At 50.0% G+C, this 23,701-nt stretch overlaps 1 protein-coding gene across 4 annotated transcripts in view; it reads right to left on the bottom strand.

Annotated features, from left to right (window-relative positions):
* The window catches only part of NIN (ninein), a 201,479-nt gene that overhangs the window by 123,472 nt on the left and 54,306 nt on the right, over nt 1–23,701 (bottom strand). For all 4 annotated transcript variants that reach the window (XM_068254777.1, XM_068254778.1, XM_068254779.1 and 1 more), the window contains exon 4: nt 9,252–9,421. In XM_068254777.1, coding sequence (XP_068110878.1) covers nt 9,252–9,421 — 170 coding nt within the window. The remainder of the gene's footprint in view (nt 1–9,251; nt 9,422–23,701) is intronic.

Raw genomic sequence — 23,701 nt, 5'->3', positions numbered from 1 at the left:
ATGCCTAATTGTACGCTTGAGCAACACTACCGTATGAAATTGTAATTGCATTGTGTGTGGGGGCGTTTGTCATACGTTGGCCTAAGCGCGCAGCTGACCCAACGTACGAACAACGCCAGTGCGAGTAGCGACAGCAGAGTGGCTAACAGTATCGTTCGGAATGACTGTTAGTGGGTCTTTGCTTCACGACAGTGTAAGATTGCAACTGTGTGTGTGTGTGTGGGTGCGTGGCGTTCCCGTATTTGGCCTAAGCGCAAAGTTGACCCAAATACGAAAACGCGGAGTGCGCGCTGAGGACTCGACAGCAGAGTGGAAGTGTCTAGCGAACCGCTAGTGGTGGCAGTGAGAGGTGTTCTGAGGGGTCCCAGCCTTGTTTTAACTTGACTAAGGCTGCTTCCCCTCTCAGTCTGGTCAAACCCGCAGTCGGGAACCGTATACGCAGGCGTGCCGCGGGCCGGTTCCTGACACTATTGCCTTTTCTTTATCTACCCCCGACAAACGTTCCTCTTCCAGGAAAGTGTTTTATGGCTGTAATTCCTTATCAGTAATGATTACGCTTGTTTGTGAGCCCCTCTGAGACAGTTAAGTGACAATACAGTATACTCCGTACAGCGACACTGAAGATGTCCGCGCTCTATAAATACTAAATAATAAAATATCTGTGCTCAGGTCAGAAATTGTAACTTTTTAAAGCAAATCTGAGAAGTGATTAGAGGCAGCGGAGAGAGACGTGAGGCCCAGAGCTCAGTGACTTGTGTCTCAGCATCGCCCCCCGTGGGGCGGAGGGGTACAATGCGGAGTGACTCTATAATGCATGTGAGCTGGGCCGCTGATTGAATAAGGATGGACGGACTATTAATATTAAACAGCAGCTTCCATGTGTATTCATTACGCAGCCGGTGACTGCACCTCCCGGGGGGACCCGACTACCATTATCTGAGGAATCCACCAGCTTCGCCCATCGCTGAGGATACGGCGGATATTCTGCGCTTGTCATGTGACCGATGCCGACGCTCCAGGAGATGATTAAACATGAGGAGGACCAATTACTGGAGGATTCAGGAGATACTGTGTTCAAGCCAGACGCCAGCAAGCGCTTACAGATATAAAGCCCAACTGAAGTGAGAGGATGTGAAGGCTGCTATATTTCCTGTTACACAATACCAGTTGTCTGGCTGTCCTGCTTATCTCACTTGCTGCAGTAGTGTCTGAATCACACACCTGAAACAAGCTAATCTACCCGCGTTTCCCCGAAAATAAGATCGTGTTCTATATTATTCATGCACCAGATCATGTGCTAGGGCTTATTTTCAGGAAGTCGATGAAGAAATGCGCACCCCGTGCAAGGAAATGAGCGGATGTGCGAAGTGACAAGGGAATAGTGCCGCACTGTCCCCAGTATCCTCCATTGTCCCCCCTAATAATCCTCTGCTTTCCACCAGCTCCATTCTGCAGTGTCCCCGATCTTCAGCCTACGAGGAAGAAGTATTGGGCAACTTGTGTTTCTACTGGAGCAGATGGTTTCACGGGCTGGAACATGGCTCCATTATGGGGCCAATCACTGCTCTCGCCAAGTAGCAGCGAGTGCACTGATTGGCCCAATGATGGTCCTGCCCGTGAAGCCATCGGCTCCAATAACACAAGCTGCCATACTTTTCCCCATACTGCAGCTAGGGCTTACTAATGGGAGTAGGGATTATATTTTGAGCAGACTCGAAATTCCTGCTAGGGCTTACTTTCAGGGGAGGTCTTAATTTCACACAAACAGGGTGGTCACACTTCAGTCAGAGCACCTGATTGTCATGATTGTTCAGTGTTTATGGCTAAAAGAAGGAAATAAATATGGCAGCCTCCATACACCTCTCAGTTCAGGTATTCTTCAAAGCTAGCTACACACTGATAGATGGCCACCCGATGTGGAAAAACGATCAATCCCTCCACGATTAGAACCTCACCAGACAAGGATTGATTTCTACCACACACACCACAAAGATTTCTTCAGAAATCGGAGAGGGAAAAAAATTGATCTAACCACCATACTGCACTACTCAATGCAGTGAAACGTTTTGGGCAATCGATATATCGCCACTCCCACCACTTTCCATCTTGTATTAATCAACAGTTTTGATCGATTTTTGGTACCAGCCCTAATTGTTCCTCGTAGGAGCTCATCTAATAAAAAAAAAAAAGTTGTATGTCCATCCTGAGGGTTGCGTACACACATTCAATTTTGATTGGCCAGTTTTACCATTTAAAGGCAATATGAGAGCTAACCCACACAATCATTTGCCAAGCAAAATTGGATGTGTGTACGCATCCCAAGGCTACAGTGAATGGGTCAGAGTTGCATTTTGGCAAAAAGAAGTGTGCAGCAGTGCGTTAAGTGAGAACATTACAGTTCCTAAAAAAAAAAAAAAAAAATTACAAAAAAAAAGGCGCAACGTTGGCGACTTCTTTTCTGAGCTTTTTTTAGCTGGGGAAATTTTTATTTATTTATTTATTTATTTTTTTGATGCGAGAATTGCGACTGAAAAAATTGACGTGTTCCATAAATCAAGTAGTTATCAACCTATCCTACACCATTCAATCGTCTAAAAAAAAAAATTTTATCAGAATTTTTTCGCCACGATCGATAAGACGTCTATAGAAAATAAAAGGGGGAATTTTATCACCTTTCTCGCCGAAAAAGGAAACTTTACATTTGTACAACACTGCAACATGTATACGAATTTCACAGTGCGCTTTATCGGTGCGCTGTATCCTAATGCACGGCATGCAGCCTGCTATCACAAACTGCGAGATTTAACAGTGACAGTGAAGCATACGTTTCATTGACTGTATGCTTCACTGTATGCAACGCAACATGTGGATAACTGGCAGCGAGATTTTCCCGTTCAGTTGAGTTCCTGCTTTTACAGGGAATGTAGCCTTGTTGTTCTCGACCTCTATCTGTGTGCCTGTGCTTGAGGAAGGGTTTGTGTGAGCCCGAAACAGACCGGTGTCATCATGCCTCAGAATTGTTATAAACCACTTCCTATAAGATACACTCGCTCTCCGACTAATAAAGATTGTATTTTTTGAAGACAATGTTACCTTATCTTCTCTAATATACCTGAAACCCGTACAAACTACTGATGCTTCTGACATGCAGTTTTCAATGAAAATAAACACTTGTGCATCTCATTCCTGGTTAACGGCTTCAGTTACTCCTCAACTTTGGCATCTCTGAATTTATATTTCCAAATTTGAGACTTCTACAAAAGCAAATCTGGGGCTGATCCAAATATCTCACTCATTAAAGGTCACCCGCCGGCGATTTGCATAACGCAATTATGGCGTTCCCTGATCCCCGACAGACAGAAGACCGATGATTAATAACTTAAGTAAGCTCCTCCAGAACAAAAACGTGGAAATTCCACAAAAATGAATTTTCTGTTGAGAGGCGTAATTAGAATATGTTAATTCCCACAGACAGGTTCCCTTAAAGCTCGCTCATGTGTTACCAGCCTATTGTAAAGCGCCTAATTCTCGGATCTGCATGGGCGAGCGGAGCGCTGGGAGAGAAAAGACGACAAATCTGGCTTCTGCCGCCGAGACGACTTCACAAAATCCACTTCATTATTATCACAGAGCGCGGGGATCCTGCCGCACCTCAATGAGGAGCCCCGCCCCCTCTGAAATATTAATGATGCAAGCGGGAGATAGCTTGGAGGAAGGCCAGCATTGTTGAGGTCTGATCCATCGTCTGAGGTGTGTGTGTCACAAAGGAGCTCGCTTCTCTTCTCTCTCAGAAAGTAATTTACAAGTTCTTGTACTTCAAAGAGGCTTTATGTAAACCAGCCACGGCGTGTCCCTCGCTGAGATCACACGAGTTTGGGTTGGTGTCGCTTTGGTCTTTTTTGAAGCTACAGGGTTGCTATGGTGACCTCTGGGAATGGTTGTGCAACTTCATTTCAAATTCAGTAACCGTGGGGCTAAAATTCCAACTCAATGCAGATTTGAACAACGCGAAATATCATGTTGGTGTAAATTACAAGTATTATCTTTGTAAACATGCTTTTCAAACTTAACTTAGCTGTGCACCTTCCCATACAGGCTTAAAGGCAACTGAGCATCAGAATTTTTTCTTTTTAAAGAAGCTCCCTAAATATTTGAGAAGCAGGATCTGGACTTAATGAAGCCTGTAATAGTCTCCTAAACTTCTACCATGTGATTGAGTTTGTCCCAACTGGCCCGGTCAGGCGCCCCTCACGGCCGGCCCCGGTCAGGCGCCCGTCACGGCCGGCCCCGGTCAGGCGCCCGTCACGGCCGGCCCCGGTCAGGCGCCCGTCACGGCCGGCCCCGGTCAGACGCCCTCACGGCCGGCCCCGGTCAGACGCCCTCACGGCCGGCCCCGGTCAGACGCCCTCACGGCCGGCCCCGGTCAGACGCCCTCACGGCCGGCCCCGGTCAGACGCCCTCACGGCCGGCCCCGGTCAGACGCCCTCACGGCCGGCCCCGGTCAGACGCCCTCACGGCCGGCCCCGGTCAGACGCCCTCAGCAAGTTAATAACAGAGCATGGAGGACTAAACTGCAGATCTTCCTGACATCAGGTAGTGAAGATCAGCTGCTCTCTCTCCAGCTCTCTCCAATCTATAACTGGGCAGCCCTCCGCTTCTCCTGCCACTGAAACATTTATACCCACCATCTGAAACGTGTAAAAATCTGCCTCTTTCCCAGAGAGACTTAAATATTAATAAGCCAGGAGGCCGATGAATGAGTCTGAGGGTTATCCATCACTCAGGAGAGTACGGAGCAGCATAACACCAATAAGCCACATTAAACAGCAGATGTCAAAACGTCATTTATCCCGAGAAATGGCGAGGATAAGAGGCAGGCGCGCCGATACAGAGGTGCATCGGTGACCGTGTGCCGCGTGGCAAAGCACGGGCTACGGAGAGAGGTCCATCCATAATCTGTGTGCCGCGTGGCAAAGTGTGGACTACCGATCGGTGCCATGAATAACCGGGGTTCCACGTGGCAATGCACGGCATACCGATCGGGGGGGAATTACAAGCCGGGAACATGATTAAACATATTGCGAGGAGCAGCTGCACCTGACATGCAGCAGATCAAGGAAGGAATATTCAGCAAGATACATGAAGGGCCTCCATCTCCAGCCAAGCGTGCGGCGCCAGGGGAGTCAGCCAATCAGTATTCACAGCCAGGATCTGTGCACCACCTGCACGCCGCGCACCGTCTACACATCCCTTCCAGCCCTATCTCTCTCTGGCCAATTTAACCTCTTCCGGCCCAGAACACACCAAAATCCCGTTACGTTATTTGGTTTCAGAGCCCCGACTCGGGTAACGTTTTGCCAAACTGATTTTTTCATTTTTTATTTAAATTATACTGGGTTGTGGAGAACAGAGGCGGCCAGGGACAGGGAGTTCAACACACACAAGAGCTTTCCTAATGAGGATTAGGTATGCATTCAAATTTAATTTTTTTGTGCCAAAATCTTACTTTGGATACACTTTAGATGATTAAAAAAAATAGCAAAATTAAAAAGAAAAAACTGCTGCACAAATTCGCAGATTCTTATCTCTTCATCAAACTCCATCCCTTCTATTACTCACAAGGGTGCGGGGGGAGGAAGCAGGCAGCTGGAGGTGGCTGAGGGGAGGGCGGGAATCTATAATCTGGTGCAGTGTATATTTTACTCATCTCATGAATATTCTATCAAAGGGTAAATTGCCCCATGTAACTTACCCCAGGGCTTCCTCCAGCCACTCTGGTCCCTCACTGTCCTTCAGCTCTGAGATGTTCAGCAGCTCTCCCCTCCGAAAGCTGGCAAACTGAGCCACGCCTCCCCGATCACCCGCATGTGCAGCCCCGGGCCACGCCTCCCCGATCACCCGCATGTGCAGCCCTGGGCCACGCCTCCCCGATCACCCGCATGTGCAGCCCCGGGCCACGCCTCCCCGATCACCCGCATGTGCAGCCCCGGGCCACGCCTCCCCGATCACCCGCATGTGCAGCCCCGGGCCACGCCTCCCCAATCACCCGCATGTGCAGCCCTGGGCCACGCCTCTCCGATCACCCACATGTGCAGCCCCGGGCCACGCCTCCCCAATCACCCGCATGTGCAGCCCTGGGCCACGCCTCTCTGATCACCCGCATGTGCAGCCCCAGGCCACGCCTCTCCGATCACCCGCATGTGCAGCCCCAGGCCACGCCTCCCCAATCACCTGCATGTGCAGCCCCGGGCCACGCCTCCCCAATCACCCGCATGTGCAGCCCCGGGCCACGCCTCCCCAATCACCCGCATGTGCAGCCCCGGGCCACGCCTCCCCAATCACCCGCATGTGCAGCCCCGGGCCACGCCTCCCCAATCACCCGCATGTGCAGCCCCGGGCCACGCCTCCCCAATCACCCGCATGTGCAGCCCCGGGCCACGCCTCCCAATCACCCGCATGTGCAGCCCCGGGCCACGCCTCCCCAATCACCCGCATGTGCAGCCCTGGGCAACGCAGACTATATAATCAACATATATAGTAGGATTAGATTGTGAGCTCCTTGGAGGACAGTCAGTGACATGAGTATGTACTCTGTAAAGTGCTGCAGAAGATGTCAGTGCTATATAAATACATAATAATAATATGGTAGGATATTAGACTATGACTATGGTAGGATTAGAGTGTGAGCTCCTCTGAGGACAGTCAGTGACATGACTATGTACGCTGTAATGTGCTGCAGAAGATGTCAGTGCTATATAAATACATAATAATAATATGGTAGGACATTAAACTAGGACTATGATAGGATTAGAGTGTGAGCTCCTCTGAGGGCAGTCAGTGACATGACTATGTACTCTAATGTGCTGCAGAAGATGTCAGTGCTATATAAATGCATAATAATAATATGGGAGGACATTAGACTATGACTATGGTAGGATTAGAGTGTGAGCTCCTCTGAGGACAGTCAGTGACATGACTATGTACTCTGTAAGGTGCTGCAGAAGATGTCAGTGCTATATAAATACATAATAATAATATGGTAGGACATTAGACTATGACCATGGTAGGATTAGAGTGTGAGCTCCTTGGAGGACAGTCAGTGACATGAGTATGTACTCTGTAAAGTGCTGCAGAAGATGTCAGTGCTACAGTGATGTGAAAAACTAATTGCCCCCTTCCTGTATTCTTTTGCAGGATGCCTCACACCGTCTACACATCCTTCCAGCCCTCCTATCTCTCTCTGGCCAATTTAACCCCTTCCGGCTCAGAACACACCAAAATCCCATTATGTTATTTTGTTTCAGAGCCCCGACTCGCATGTTTGTCACACTTAAATGTTTCTGCTCATCAAAAACCGTTAACTATTAGTCAAAGATAACATAATTGAACACAAAATGCAGTTTTAAATGATGGTTTTTATTATTTAGTGAGAAAAAAACTCTAACTCTACATGGCCCTGTGTGAAAATGTGATTGCCCCCCTTGTTAAAAAATAACTTAACTGTGGTTTATCACACCTGAGTTCAATTTCTGTAGTCACCCCCAGGCCTGATTACTGCCACACCTGTTTCAATCAAGAAATCACTTAAATAGCAGCTATCTGACACAAAGAAGTAGACCAAAAGCACCTCAAAAGCTGGACATCATGCCAAGATCCAAAGAAATTCAGGAACAAATGAGAACAAAAGTACTGTAATTGAGATCTATCAGTCTGGTAAAGGTTATAAAGCCATTTCTAAAGCTTTGGGACTCCAGCGAACCACAGTGAGAGCCATTATCCACAAATGGCAAAACCATGGAACAGTGATGAACCTTCCCAGGAGTGGCTGGCCGACCAAAATTACCCCAAGAGCGCAGAGAAAACTCATCTGAGGGGCCACAAAAGACCCCAGGACAACATCTAAAGAACTGCAGGCCTCACTTGCCTCAATTAAGGTCAGTGTTCACGACTCCACCATAAGAAAGAGACTGGGCACAAAACGGCCTGCATGGCAGATATCCAAGGCGCAAACCACTTTTAAGCAAAAAGAACATTAAGGCTCGTCTCAATTTTGCTAAAAAACATCTCAATGATTGCCAAGACTTTGGGGAAAATACCTTGTGGACCGACGAGACAAAAGTTGAACTTTTTGGAAGGTGCGTGTCCCGTTACATCTGGCGTAGAAGTAACACAGCATTTCAGCAAAAGGACATCATACCAACAGTAAAATATAGTGGTGGTAGTGTGATGGTCTGGGGTTGTTTTGCTGCTTCAGGACCTGGAAGGCTTGCTGTGATAGATGGAACCATGAATTCTACTGTCAACCAAAAAATCCTGAAGGAGAATGTCCGGCCATTTGGGTGCTGCAGCAGGACAATGACCCAAAACACACCAGCAAATCCACCTCTGAATGGCTGAAGAAAAACAAAATGAAGACTTTGGAGTGGCCTAGTCAAAGCCCTGACCTGAATCCTATTGAGATGTTGTGGCATGACCTTAAAAAGGCGGTTCATGCTAGAAAACCCTCAAATAAAGCTGAATTACAACAATTCTGCAGAGATGAGTGGGCCAAAATTCCTCCAGAGCGCTGTAAAAGACTTGTTGCAAGTTATCGCAGACGCTTGATTGCAGTTATTACTGCTAAGGGTGGCCCAGCCAGTTATTAGGTTCAGGGGGCAATTTCTTTTTCACACAGGGCCATGTAGGTTTTGAGTTTTTTTTCTTACTAAATAATAAAAAATCATCATTTAAAACTGCATTTTGTGTTCAATTATGTTATCTTTGACTAATAGTTAACGTTTTTTCATGAGCAGAAACATTTAAGTGTGACAAACATGCAAAAGAATAAGAAATCAGGAAGGGGGCAAATAGTTTTTCACATCACTGTATATAAATACTATATAGTAATACTCATTCCCAAAAAATGATGGCCTAACGTTCAATCAGCAGTCATTATGGGCCATACGAGTCTAGCATGTGCGAGAAGCTAAAACATACCCTAATGATTTGCACACAGTGCCATTTTTAGTGTCGGGTCCTCTTTAACCCTAGTAATGAAATAAAAGACCTGATTGGCTGCCACGAATGACCAGTCCACATTCATTCCAGCAGCAGTTTTTCCTATCACCCCAATAATGGGAAGTTGGATATATGAGGTAATGAAAAGTGTCAGTGTTATTACCGAGCTGCGATCCCCTGGTGGAGAATCATCTCCCCCCATAACACTCATTTATCCCCCCCCCCCCACCTCAGCCATCACCCATCCCTCTCACCTCTTCACAGTTCCTGGAGCTGACTTGCGACGACCTCGTTCCTTCATCCTCCGCCTCGATTACCGTCTCCTCATCGAACTCCTCCAGGGAGTCCTGCAGCTCCGGCATAGACCGCCTGCCGTACCGCTTGCCATCCTTGATGTATTTCGGCTGGGCTTCTGGGGAGCCGTCTAGAGTCAGAACAGAGAGAGAGAAGGATGAGGACTTGAGGTTCTCCTTGTAGATCGATATGAAGCTTCCAGCTTTACAGAGCAGACATTGCAGGACAAGTACAACCATAACAATGATCAGAGCTCCCAGATCACGGAGCCAGGATGGTGAGGTCTACCTGTGGGGTCAGGTCCTGCTCTAGCCTAGCCTAGGACCTTCTCGTAACACCTGCAGGTGAAACTCGAAAAATTAGAATATTGTGCAAATTTCCATTTAATTCAGCAACTCAACTTAAAAGGTGAAACGGATATATGAAATGGGAACGCTTTGCAGGGGTTCTCAATTAATTAGCTGATTGCAGTCTGACACGTTAAGCCTAGAATAGTGACAAACATTGCATATACAGATATGTAGTGTACTAACTCTTAATACTTTCTTAAAATGTCTGGTACAGAGAGGGAAACTACGATCCTGATCTACCAAAAATCTAAAAATTAGCTTAAAGAGGAACTCCAGTGAAAATAATGTAATAAAAAAAGTGCTTCATTTTTACAATAATTGTGTATAAATGACTTAGTCAGTGTTTGCCCATTGTATAATCTTTCCTCTCCCTGATTTACATTCTGACATTTTTTACATGGTGATATTTTTACTGCTGGCAGGTGATGTAGCTGCTGCTTGCGGTTTTGGCAGTTGGAAACAGCTGTAAACAGCTATTTCCCACAATGCAGCAAGGTTCACAGACAGGAAACTGCCAGGAGTACCACGGTCCTCAGAGTTTCTTGTGGGAGGGGTTTCACCACAATATCAGCCATACAGCGCCCCCTGATGGTCTGTTTGTGAAAAGGAATAGATTTCTCATGTAAAAGGGGGTATCAGCTACTGATAGGGATAAAGTTCAATTCTTGGTTGGAGTTTCTCTTTAAATGGAATCCGAGGTGAGAGGTATATGGAGGCTGCCATATTTGTTTCCTTGTAAACAATACCAGTTGCCTGGCAGCCCTGCTGATCTTCTGGCATAAGAAGTGTGAGTCAAAACCCTGGAACAAGCATATGGGCTAATCCAAAAAAGAGTCAGCTGAGTCAGAGTACCTGATTGTTCAGGGGCTATGGCTAAAAGTATTAGAGACACAGTATCAGGAGTACTGCCAGGTATTGTTTAAAAGGAAATTAATATGGCAGCCTCCTTACCCCTCTCACCTCGGATTCCCTTTAAAACCCCTGAAAAAGCATTTAGATCAGGTGCTCTGACTTAAAGAACACTTGAAGTGAGAGTGATATGGAGGCTGCCATATCAGCAATACAAGTTGCCTTACTGTCCTTCTTAAGCTCTCTCTCTAATACTTTTAGCCATAGCCCCTGAACAAGCATACAGCAGATCAGGTGTTTCTGACATTGTCAGATCTGACAAGATTAGCTGCATGCTTGTTTCTGGTGTGATTCAGACACTACTGCAGCCAAATAGATCATCAGGGCAGCAAGGCAACTGGTATTGTTTAACAGGAAATACATATGGCAACCTCCATATTCTTCTCACTTCAGTTGTCCTTTAAAGCAAGCAATTGTGTTAGCTGAATGCTTGTTTCTGATGTGTGATTCAGACATGACTGTAGCTAAAGAGATTAGCAGGACAGCCAGGCAATCTGCATTCTTCAAAAGGAAACATACATGTCAGCCTCCATATCCCTCTCCGTTCAGATGTCCTTTAAATGATTCTCGGCCGACCTGTGGTTCATTTTGTGCGACACCGGTGGAACGTGTGTATGGAGCTTAAAGAGAAACCGTGATTAAGAATTGAACTTCATCCCTGTCAGTAGCTGATACCCCCTTTCCTATGAGAAATCTTTTCCTTTTCACAAAGATCATCAGGGGGCGCTGTATGGCTGATATTGTGGTGAAACCCCTCCCACAGAGTGATGTCAGGACCATAGTCCTGGCAGTTTCTTGTCTGTGAACCTCATTGCATTGTGGGAAATAACAGCTGTTTAGAGCTGGGTCCAACTGGCAAAAAAACAAGCAGCATCTCCTTCCACTGACATCACATGCTAGCAGTAAAAATGTCACCATGTGATAAATATCAGAATGTAAATCAGGGAGAGGAAAGCTTTTACAATGAGCAAACACTGACTAAATCATTTATACACAATTATTGTAAAAAGGAAGCACTTTTTTATTATATCATTTCCTCTTTAAGCTTAAATTACTGGTGTGGGGCTTGAAAACAAGATTATTATTTTTTTTTCCTGCAAAATCCTCACCAGAGACAGGAAGTCACATTTGTGCGCACAGCTAACGAAGCGATCGGATGCCGCACTCAGATCTCTGCCGGGAGAGGGGCTTTTATATCAATTATTAAAGATGTCATAAAACATTTGTAGAAAATCTTAAATTCAATAAAGACGGTCATTGAAATTCCCCTTTTTTAAAAAAAGAAAAAAGTTCTTTGAGATTCCACCAAATTGTTCTGGTTAATTTATATTTCATTGCGCAGTTCAAGGACAGAGAGCGTCTGAACGACAGAAAATTAATAAGATCCAGAATAAAGGGAGAGGGGGGGGGGGAGGCACAGCACAACTCTCTTTGTGATTTAATAAAGGCACCAAAAGATGTCTGCGGCGGCTGCATCAATGGTGAGGCCAAATCTGCGATTCCTTCCAAACGCAACACTTCAAAACCTCCGCGTCAAACACCACCGAAGACGTATTCCTCTAATAGCACGCTGTGTGTCCCCAGAGGACGATCACGAGGTTCTACACATACATTATTTAATATCCAGCCCCTGAAATACAGCTTTTGTTTGCTTGTAATATACAGTGTCCATATATTTACTAGCTGCGGAAATGAAGCGGATCGACACATGCAGCCACGAGAGGATCCACATAAGCAGATTGATGTATGCAGCCACGTGTAGATCCATGCACACAGCGACTGTCAGATCCACGCACGCAGCGACTGTCAGCTCCACGCACGCAGCCACGGGCAGATCCACGCACGCAGCCACAAGGCAGATCCGCGCACGCAGCCACAGGGCAGATCCGCGCACGCAACCACAAGGCAGATCCGCGCACGCAGCCACGGGCAGATCCGCGCACGCAACCACAAGGCAGATCCGCGCACGCAGCCACAAGGCAGATCCGCGCACGCAACCACAAGGCAGATCCGCGCACGCAGCCACGGGCAGATCCGCGCACGCAGCCACGAGGCAGATCCGCGCACGCAGCCACGAGGCAGATCCGCGCACGCAGCCACGAGGCAGATCCGCGCACGCAGCCACGAGGCAGATCCGCGCACGCAGCCACGAGGCAGATCCGCGCACGCAGCCACGAGGCAGATCCGCGCACGCAGCCACGAGGCAGATCCGCGCACGCAGCCACGAGGCAGATCCGCGCACGCAGCCACGAGGCAGATCCGCGCACGCAGCCACGAGGCAGATCCGCGCACGCAGCCACGGGCAGATCCGCGCACGCAGCCACGGGCAGATCCGCGCACGCAGCCACGGGCAGATCCGCGCACGCAGCCACGGGCAGATCCGCGCACGCAGCCACGGGCAGATCCGCGCACGCAGCCACGGGCAGATCCGCGCACGCAGCCACGGGCAGATCCGCGCACGCAGCCACAAGGCAGATCCGCGCACGCAGCCACGGGCAGATCCGCGCACGCAGCCACGGGCAGATCCGCGCACGCAGCCACGGGCAGATCCGCGCACGCAGCCACGGGCAGATCCGCGCACGCAGCCACGGGCAGATCCGCGCACGCAGCCACGGGCAGATCCGCGCACGCAGCCACGGGCAGATCCGCGCACGCAGCCACGGGCAGATCCGCGCACGCAGCCACGGGCAGATCCGCGCACGCAGCCACGGGCAGATCCGCGCACGCAGCCACAGGGCAGATCCGCGCACGCAGCCACAAGGCAGATCCGCGCACGCAGCCACGGGCAGATCCGCGCACGCAGCCACAAGGCAGATCCGCGCACGCAGCCACGGGCAGATCCGCGCACGCAGCCACGGGCAGATCCGCGCACGCAGCCACAAGGCAGATCCGCGCACGCAGCCACGGGCAGATCCGCGCACGCAGCCACAAGGCAGATCCGCGCACGCAGCCACGGGCAGATCCGCGCACGCAGCCACGGGCAGATCCGCGCACGCAGCCACGGGCAGATCCGCGCACGCAGCCACGGGCAGATCCGCGCACGCAGCCACGGGCAGATCCGCGCACGCAGCCACAAGGCAGATCCGCGCACGCAGCCACAAGGCAGATCCGCGCACGCAGCCACAAGGCAGATCCGCGCACGCAGCCACAAGGCAGATCCGCGCACGCAGCCACGGGCAGATCCGCGCACGCAGCCACGGGCAGATCCGCGCACGCAGCCACAAGGCAGATCCGCGCACGCAGCCACGGGCAGATCCGCGCACGCAGCCACGGGCAGATCCGCGCACGCAGCCACGGGCAGATCCGCGCACGCAGCCACAAGGCAGATCCGCGCACGCAGCCACAAGGCAGATCCGCGCACGCAGCCACAAGGCAGATCCGCGCACGCAGCCACGGGCAGATCCGCGCACGCAGCCACGGGCAGATCCGCGCACGCAGCCACGGGCAGATCCGCGCACGCAGCCACGGGCAGATCCGCGCACGCAGCCACGGGCAGATCCGCGCACGCAGCCACGGGCAGATCCGCGCACGCAGCCACGGGCAGATCCGCGCACGCAGCCACGGGCAGATCCGCGCACGCAGCCACGGGCAGATCCACGCACGCAGCCACGGGCAGATCCACGCACGCAGCCACGGGCAGATCCACGCACGCAGCCACGGGCAGATCCACGCACGCAGCCACGGGCAGATCCACGCACGCAGCCACGGGCAGATCCACGCACGCAGCCACGGGCAGATCCACGCACGCAGCCACGGGCAGATCCACGCACGCAGCCACGGGCAGATCCACGCACGCAGCCACGGGCAGATCCACGCACGCAGCCACGGGCAGATCCACGCACGCAGCCACGGGCAGATCCACGCACGCAGCCACGGGCAGATCCACGCACGCAGCCACGGGCAGATCCACGCACGCAGCCACGGGCAGATCCACGCACGCAGCCACGGGCAGATCCACGCACGCAGCCACGGGCAGATCTACGCACGCAGCCACGGGCAGATCCACGCACGCAGCCACGAGCAGATCCACGCACGCAACCACGAGGCATATCAACGCACGCAGCCACAAGGCAGATCCACGCACGCAACCACGAGGCATATCAACGCACGCAGCCACAAGGCAGATCCACGCACGCAGCCACGGGCAGATCCACACAGGGGCTACACAGACCAGACTAATCTCAGCCAGCCACAAGCGATCACAGCCAGCCAGGGGCCACAGACCCGACTAATCACAGCCAGCCACAAGTGATTACAGCCAGCCAGGGGCCACAGCCCTGCCTAATCACAGCCAGCCACAAGTGATTACAGCCAGCCAGGGGCCACAGCCCTGCCTAATCACAGCCAGCCACAAGTGATTACAGCCAGCCAGGGGCCACAGCCCTGCCTAATCACAGCCAGCCACAAGCGATCACAGCCAGCCAGGGGCCACAGCCCTGCCTAATCACGACCAGCCACAAGTTATCACAGCCAGCCAGGGGCCACAGACCCGACTGATCATGCTTAGCCCGGGGCCACAGACCAGAATCTCAGCCAGCCACGAGCGATCGAAGCAAGCCAGTTGCCACAAGTTATCACAGCTAGCCCGGAGCCACAGACCCGACTTATCACGCCCAGCCAGGGGCCACACAGACCAGACTAATCTCAGCCAGCCACGAGTGATCCCAGCAAGCCGAGGGCCCCACTGGAGCCACACCACACCTACTCACTCACAGGCGACTCTGAATGACATCATAAAAAATGGGTGATTGAGAGAGTCCAGAACACTTTTGTGCCGCGAATGAATACAAAATAAAGAAAACACAACCATGCGTGACAGTCTGAGGGTGGCTGTGCGGTCCCATTATATGAATAATAAGATCAGGCCGGCAGCCGCCACATCTAAACGGGATAAAGAGAGACATTTTACACACCCTGGACTCTTCCAATGATTCTACCAGCCCTGACAATTCTCCGCAGTATTCCCATTATACAGATGCTGGAATATCATCCACACAAGCCAGTCAAAGAGCTGGAATAATGATTGTACAGGCCAAACGCCAGCCTGCGGAAGATTGGTTTCATCTCCGCCAAATGGAGCTTCATGTGATAGCTTCAAACCATTAAAGAAAAAAGGAGGGGGGAGTCCAGCCCGACACAGCTGAGGCCAATACTAATGTGTAATTATAGGAAGCATGTAGCCAGGTACAAAATTAAATCTTGCCCCTTTCAAGCCACCTTAACCCCCCTCCATCCCCCCCAACCTTCAAAAACTCAACCGCGGATCCCTCCCAGCTACAAGCGGGTCGTAAGCTGCAACCTTCACCCCCCAGCTTTAAAATTAATCTTCCTCATTTGTTAGCGAGGAACAAATTTAATCACAGCAGTGCACAGACGGCCGCCACGCCGGGACCTGGGGCTCCGATGCGCCTTCCCAACCGCCAGTAAATAAATATCGCCAGTGAACGCCAACGTTTCATAAACAGAAAATGGTAATTGTCTTAATTTGTGAAAGGAAAACGAGGAGAGGGCCAGCGGGAGGCTCCATATTCCGCGAAGGAAATCTGTGCAGAAAGGCGCACATTGCAGATACAAACACGCGCTCATGTTGGTTTTCGTGATAAGCAAATTTAGCATGAATTAAAACATCATCTGTATGTTAAACACTTTACACCGGGAAGACAGCCGCAGACGGGAATCATGCCATGGAAGGAGAGGATATTTCTACAGGAGAGAATGATCGCTAATCTATCAGGACCAGGAGGAGGGTGGAACGCACCCTGCCAGAGAGGAGAGAGACTTCATTCCATACCAGAGGCCTAAAATTACACATATTCAGCTTCTTCTCAGCAAGCTTCGCTGGCAGCACAAAAAAGTCCTTCTCTCCCCGCCACTGTCTAGTTCTGAATGTGGTAAGTTCAAACACAAGTACGTAGAATGGATACCCCGCACCGCAATGTAGTTTAGTAAAGCGGAAGTGACGTAACCCGAAATTACTGAAGTACCAAAAACCAAGTAAAAAAAAAAAAAAAAAAACAACAACCTGTAAATCCAATTCGCAATTCACTCAGTTACTGATGACTGTTGAAGCACACCTGAACCACGAGTGATATGGAGGCAGATATGATTTCTTCTTAACCAATGCAGATTGCTTGGCAGCCCTACTGATCCAGTCCCATATACGCTTAGCCACAGCCCCTGAACAAGCATGCAGCAGATCAGGTGCTCTGGCTGAAGTATGACTGGATTAGCTGCATGCTTGTTTCAGGTGTGTGATCTTGATACTAATAATGACAGAAGGATCAACCAGGCAACTCAACTGGTATTGTTTAAAAGGAAATAAATATGGCAGCCTCCATATACCAGGTGTCCTATAATAGCTCTTTGACACTTGAGCTATGAATTCAGCATCCATTAATATGTGGGTTTCTTTTTTTTATTCGCTGTAGGTACATTTTTAACTGCGTTGGTGGCCATCACCATTAATGTGCAACTTCCCAAAATGCACGTTTAATGTTCAAAAAATGAAACGCAAAAAACATGAATGCATAAAGTCAGCTAATACAGTTCTCCAATGGAAACCCACATGCTTTGTGTATTTTATATGCGCTTGTAAACACCGGTGAAAACAGACTTCCGAACTCCGTGCAAGACCGCCCTAAAGACAATCCTGCAGAAATAATGGTCAAAGATAAAGTGAAAATATGACAGCAGGTTTATGTTATTGGAAAATATTGATCCAAAAGTAAAGTAAATAAACGGGTAAAACACAAATGGAATCCTAACTCTCAGTTCATTAGTCTTGTAGAGAAGATCTCACACAGCAGGTATATGTGGGCTGACGTACGTTTCATAGCCAAAGGTCACTTCCTCAGAATCCATCGTCATCTGCAAATGTACCTTTTTCAGAAAACTAGAGCAAGCTCTGCTGCCCCTTCCCCTTCATCACTTCCATATCTTGCGGCCCCCCATACATGTCCACGATGCCATATTCATTTCCTTTTAAACAATACCAGTTGCCTGGCAGCCCTGCTGATCTCTTTGGCTGCAGCAGTGTCTGAATCACACACCTGACACAAGCATGCAGCTAATCCAGTCTGACTTCACTCAGAGACCTCTGATCTGCTGCATGCTTGTTCAGGGGCTATGGCTAAATGTATTAGAGGCAAAGGATCAGCAGGACAACCAGGCAATGTGCATTGTTTAACCTCCTAACGTTCAATTTCCCCAGGATTTCTGTGCAAAAAGTGATCAATTAATTTTCATAACTTTTTATTTCCTGTAACTTTCCCAAACGTGTCAAGCAAGGGTCTAGTATACAGTGCAGGAGAGTATTGATGTGTATGTATGTCAGTACTGCGAGGGCCTAGTATACAGTGCAGGAGAGTAGTGATGTGTATGTATGTCAGTACTGCGAGGGTCTAGTATACAGCGCAGGAGAGTAGTGATGTGTATGCATGTCAGTACTGCGAGGGTCTAGTATACAGTGCAGGAGAGTAGTGATGTGTATGTATGTCAGTACTGCGAGGGTCTAGTATACAGTGCAGGAGAGTAGTGATGTGTATGTATGTCAGTACTGCGAGGGCCTAGTATACAGTGCAGGAGAGTATTGATGTGTATGTATGTCAGTACTGCGAGGGTCTAGTATACAGTGCAGGAGAGTAGTGATGTGTATGTATGTCAGTACTGCGAGGGCCTAGTATACAGTGCAGGAGAGTAGTGATGTGTATGTATGTCAGTACTGCGAGGGTCTAGTATACAGTGCAGGAGAGTAGTGATGTGTATGTATGTCAGTACTGCGAGGGCCTAGTATACAGTGCAGGAGAGTAGTGATGTGTATGTATGTCAGTACTGCGAGGGCCTAGTATACAGTGCAGGAGAGTAGTGATGTGTATGTATGTCAGTACTGCGAGGGCCTAGTATACAGTGCAGGAGAGTATTGATGTGTATGTATGTCAGTACTGCGAGGGCCTAGTATACAGTGCAGGAGAGTATTGATGTGTATGTATGTCAGTACTGCGAGGGCCTAGTATACAGTGCAGGAGAGTATTGATGTGTATGTATGTCAGTACTGCGAGGGCCTAGTATACAGTGCAGGAGAGTAGTGATGTGTATGCATGTCAGTACTGCGAGGGTCTAGTATACAGTGCAGGAGAGTATTGACGTGTTTGCACACCAGTACTGTGCACATGGAGAGGCAGAGGACTGCGCTTTTACAATGGATTAGCGGCGACGCCAATTAGCACCGGTAGTTCTAATACACCCGTCGGGAAAACGCCAGACGATGAAAAGCTCCTGGCTGCATTGTACCGCACCAAACTAAAACACAGCGTTAGATGTGGAAGGTAAAACTAAAGTGCATGGGCTTTCCTTTGACTTTGGTTAACGCGAAGTTCTGACTTTGCATCAAACCGCCAGAAATCAGCTCTAGTATGAAAGAGTCCTTATGAAAGGCACAGCTGCCTGACCGCACCGCAGCCATTATCACCGTTCACAAATGTCTGGGCTGCAGCCTCTCTGCTCTCCATTGTCAGAGAGGTTTCACCAGATGGCAATTACCGGCACAGGCATTGGGGGGAGGTAACTGAGCGGCAGCCATGAGCCTTATAGATGTTCCTGTGAGGACCCCTCGGCCTCCAGCTAATGAGCCCGACTAGAATGAGAGCTTTCAGCTCCACACCCGTCTGGGGGGTCTATAGTTTCCCTAATTCCCCCATTCTGTGTATTAGAGGCCTCTTCACCAGCACAGGCCAGGGCTGAAGAGGGCGATAATTACCGGGTGCGGCCACAGGCCTCAGCAGCCTCACACAGGCCTCAGCAGCCTCCCACGCCACTCTCTACAGGCCTCAGCAGCCTCCCACGCCACTCTCTACAGGCCTCAGCAGCCTCCCACGCCACTCTCTACAGGCCTCAGCAGCCTCCCACGCCACTCTCTACAGGCCTCAGCAGCCTCCCACGCCACTCTCTACAGGCCTCAGCAGCCTCCCACGCCACTCTCTACAGGCCTCAGCAGCCTCCCACGCCACTCTCTACAGGCCTCAGCAGCCTCCCACGCCACTCTCCACAGGCCTCAGCAGCCTCCCACGCCACTCTCCACAGGCCTCAGCAGCCTCCCACGCCACTCTCCACAGGCCTCAGCAGCCTCCCACGCCACTCTCCACAGGCCTCAGCAGCCTCCCACGCCACTCTCCACAGGCCTCAGCAGCCTCCCACGCCACTCTCCACAGGCCTCAGCAGCCTCCCACGCCACTCTCCACAGGCCTCAGCAGCCTCCCACATCACTCTCCACAGGCCTCAGCAGCCTCCCACACCACTCTCCACAGGCCTCAGCAGCCTCCCACGCCACTCTCCACAGGCCTCAGCAGCCTCCCACGCCACTCTCCACAGGCCTCAGCAGCCTCCCACGCCACTCTCCACAGGCCTCAGCAGCCTCCCACGCCACTCTCCACAGGCCTCACCAGCCTCCCACATCACTCTCCACAGGCCTCAGCAGCCTCCCACACCACTCTCCACAGGCCTCAGCAGCCTCCCACACCACTCTCCACAGGCCTCAGCAGCCTCCCACACCACTCTCCACAGGCCTCAGCAGCCTCCCACACCACTCTCCACAGGCCTCAGCAGCCTCCCACACCACTCTCCACAGGCCTCAGCAGCCTCCCACATCACTCTCCACAGGCCTCAGCAGCCTCCCACACCACTCTCCACAGGCCTCAGCAGCCTCCCACACCACTCTCCACAGGCCTCAGCAGCCTCCCACACCACTCTCCACAGGCCTCAGCAGCCTCCCACATCACTCTCCACAGGCCTCAGCAGCCTCCCACATCACTCTCCACAGGCCTCAGCAGCCTCCCACATCACTCTCCACAGGCCTCAGCAGCCTCCCACCCACAGGCCTCAGCAGCCTCCCACCCACAGGCCTCAGCAGCCTCCCACCCACAGGCCTCAGCAGCCTCCCACCCACAGGCCTCAGCAGCCTCCCACCCACAGGCCTCAGCAGCCTCCCACCCACAGGCCTCAGCAGCCTCCCACCCACAGGCCTCAGCAGCCTCCCACCCACAGGCCTCAGCAGCCTCCCACCCACAGGCCTCAGCAGCCTCCCACCCACAGGCCTCAGCAGCCTCCCACCCACAGGCCTCAGCAGCCTCCCACCCACAGGCCTCAGCAGCCTCCCACCCACAGGCCTCAGCAGCCTCCCACATCACTCTCTTCTTCCACAGGATCTCCTCATGTCTAATGCTGGGTACACACCATTCAATTTTCTGTTTGATTCCCAGATTGAATTTCCGATCGATTTCCGAATTGGTTTCCATTCACTTCTATGAGAAATTGACCAGAAAAACAATGGAAAATAAGATAGAACATGATGGAAATTATCTATCGAACCATCTATCTAACAGAAAATTGTATGGTGTGTACCTGGCATAACTTTCCCACCACTGAAGCTCTATTGCAGCTTGGTGAAGGAACGCACAGACATCTGTGGTGTTAAAGAGGAACTGTAGTGAAAACATCATAATAAATAACAATTGTTTATAATATTAATTTATAGATTATCAGACATCTTTAGTTCTGCCAGGTGATCTGTACGGAATGTTCGTTACTGAGAGTTTTATGCACAGAGGGAGATGCTGCTTGCTTGGCAGTTAGAAACAGCTGTTATTTCCCACAATGCAATGAGGTTCACAGACAGGAAACTGTCAGGACCATGGTCATGACATCACACAGTGGGAGGGGTTTCACCACAATATCAGCCATACAGCGCCCCCCTGATGATCCGTTTGAGAAAAGGAAGAGATTTCTCATGGGAAAGGGGGTATCAGCTACTGATTGGGATGAAGTTCAATTCCTGGTTACAGTTCCTCTGTAAGGCACGTAGAACTATTCTGACCAACTGTCGTCTAAACTTCGTCTGTTGGAAGATAGTTGGGTGTGTGTAAGTGTGATAAACCACTAGACGAGCAACTGATAACAGGCGGTTTGCCCGATCCAACCGGCAGAGCAACTCACACGGCTGTTGGGCTGATACTGTGCAGTTGACCTTGTGTGTACAAGTCGTTTGAACGACTTGTACTTGCTTTGGCTGCAGCCATATCGTACAGTCCGTTTTACCGCTTGCGTGCGCAGTATGTAAAAGAGTTGGTTGTGTCAGCGGGTTGTTGTGCGCTTTGTTGGACGTTTGTACGAGCCTTAAGATACGAAAGTCTGTATGACATGTATCTAGCGTCAGAACAGGCCTGTGTATCGTATAATGCTAGGTACACACCATTCAATTTCCCAGATCGACGTGACAGAACGATTATTTCCGACATGTCCAATCAATAACGGGATTTTGTGCAGTAGTGACTGATCAACTCCCCATTGATAACGCAATTGATTTTCCGGACATATTGGAATTAATCCTTTGACACGATCTGCCCGAAAATTGTAATGTGTGTACCTAGTATTACTGATCCACCCCGCCAGATCATTGAACGAACAGCAATGAACGAGTGCAACTGTTCACCAACTGTTAGCTGCCCTCTGTTCACTCGTCACACCTCTCTCTATAAACAGGATGATTAGCCACAGCCAAGCATCATGTCTGTACAGCGCTCATTTCAAAAAAACAGTCATGCTTAAGTAATCTATCCCTGGATTAGAGAGTAGTCCTATCCCTTTCATCTAAAGCCTAGTACACACATTCAATATTAATTGTCCAATTACAGACCAATTTTATCTCCTCCATTTACTATGAGGGTTTACTTGCCCAATCTGCTCAAGGTATACAATATCTGCTGAACCTCATACCACATGGAGCTGGTAATATTGGCCAATCAAAATTGAAGGTGTGTAGCAGGCTGAATGAGAATGTGATCACTAGTTTCACTAGAACTAGTGGTTGCTGTAGAATTTCATGGATACACTTTCCATTGTTTGGCATCAGGGATGCTCACCCGATGCTCTCATGAGTAATTACTCGTTATTCAAATGAGGTTTAATTGGTGCAGGTGTGCGGCTGGATGATAAGGGGTTATTTACCCACAACTCCGCCGTCCGCCCTGCGTTCCAAAGTGCTTGCACACGTCCTATTGGTTGCGTTACAAGCCTTACATCGGCGTACTTCCTCCTTCAAGCCGGCAGGAGGAAGTGCACCAGTATGAGGCTTGTAATGCGACCAATAGGACACGTGCAGGCTCTTTGGAACGCAGGGCGGACGGCGGAATTATGGGTAAATGACCCCTTATCATCCAGCCGCACACCTGCACCAATTAAACCGCGTTTGAATCACGAGTAATCACTATAGATTAGTTTCACTAAATAACTAAAGATTAGTTTACTTTAAACAATTCCTATTTTCCGCACCACGTACGCAAATTAAATGTGACCCAGAGTCAGCGGCGCCGACCACAAGATTTTGCCGCTTGAATCGAGCCGTTTAGATGGCTTCATGCCAGAGTTATTGGCATATTGTTAAACTATAGTCATGCCATTCTTGCCACTACTAATCAATCAGCTTCTGCTTTTCTGAGGCAGAACAATTTGCTGTCCTGCTAAGGAAGAAATCCACAAATGACTTTTCTATCATACAGCCCAGTAGCCTCTTTATAAATGGACTCCGTAGTTAACCGCTTTTCAAAAGTCTAATGCTTCGCGTTCTAACTAACACTGATAAAGGTAAATTAGTTATACTGTGAACCCGACACAGGGACCAGCATAGATATTCCCTGGAAGATTTGAGGAGTCGTTGATCCAAATTTTCATTCAATTGTGGCACAAATAGATTGTAATGACAATGGGACGGAATACAGTATTTGGGGTTACTCTAGTTTAGGGGACCCAGCAGGAAGCCTCATACGGAAATTCCACTGATGTGATTGGGTGGACGGCACCCTCTGGAACTGCTAGGTTTCTGATAGGGTGTAGTAAACTCCGCCCACACTATTTAGCCAATCACAATGCTCCATGCTGTGGAGGGACCTGTGATTGGAGAATTGTTCCCTACGAGGTTTCCTGCTGGAAAGTAGACTAGAGTCTGATATTTTGTCTGATCGGAAGCAGCGAGGTAGCGGTGGTAGAACAACGGCATATCGCATTGTGCAATATCGATCAGCGCGACACCACGGGGCAATTTCATGGCGACATCTATTGAAAATCTGTATGCCGTGTACGGTGAAGATTCAATGCCGCTTTGA

This window comes from Hyperolius riggenbachi, chromosome 9 (genome assembly GCF_040937935.1).
Source record: "Hyperolius riggenbachi isolate aHypRig1 chromosome 9, aHypRig1.pri, whole genome shotgun sequence".
NCBI classification, from domain to species: domain Eukaryota; kingdom Metazoa; phylum Chordata; class Amphibia; order Anura; family Hyperoliidae; genus Hyperolius; species Hyperolius riggenbachi.
The sequence above is the reverse complement of the archived record's forward strand: the minus strand, read 5'-3'. Positions and strand labels throughout refer to the sequence as shown.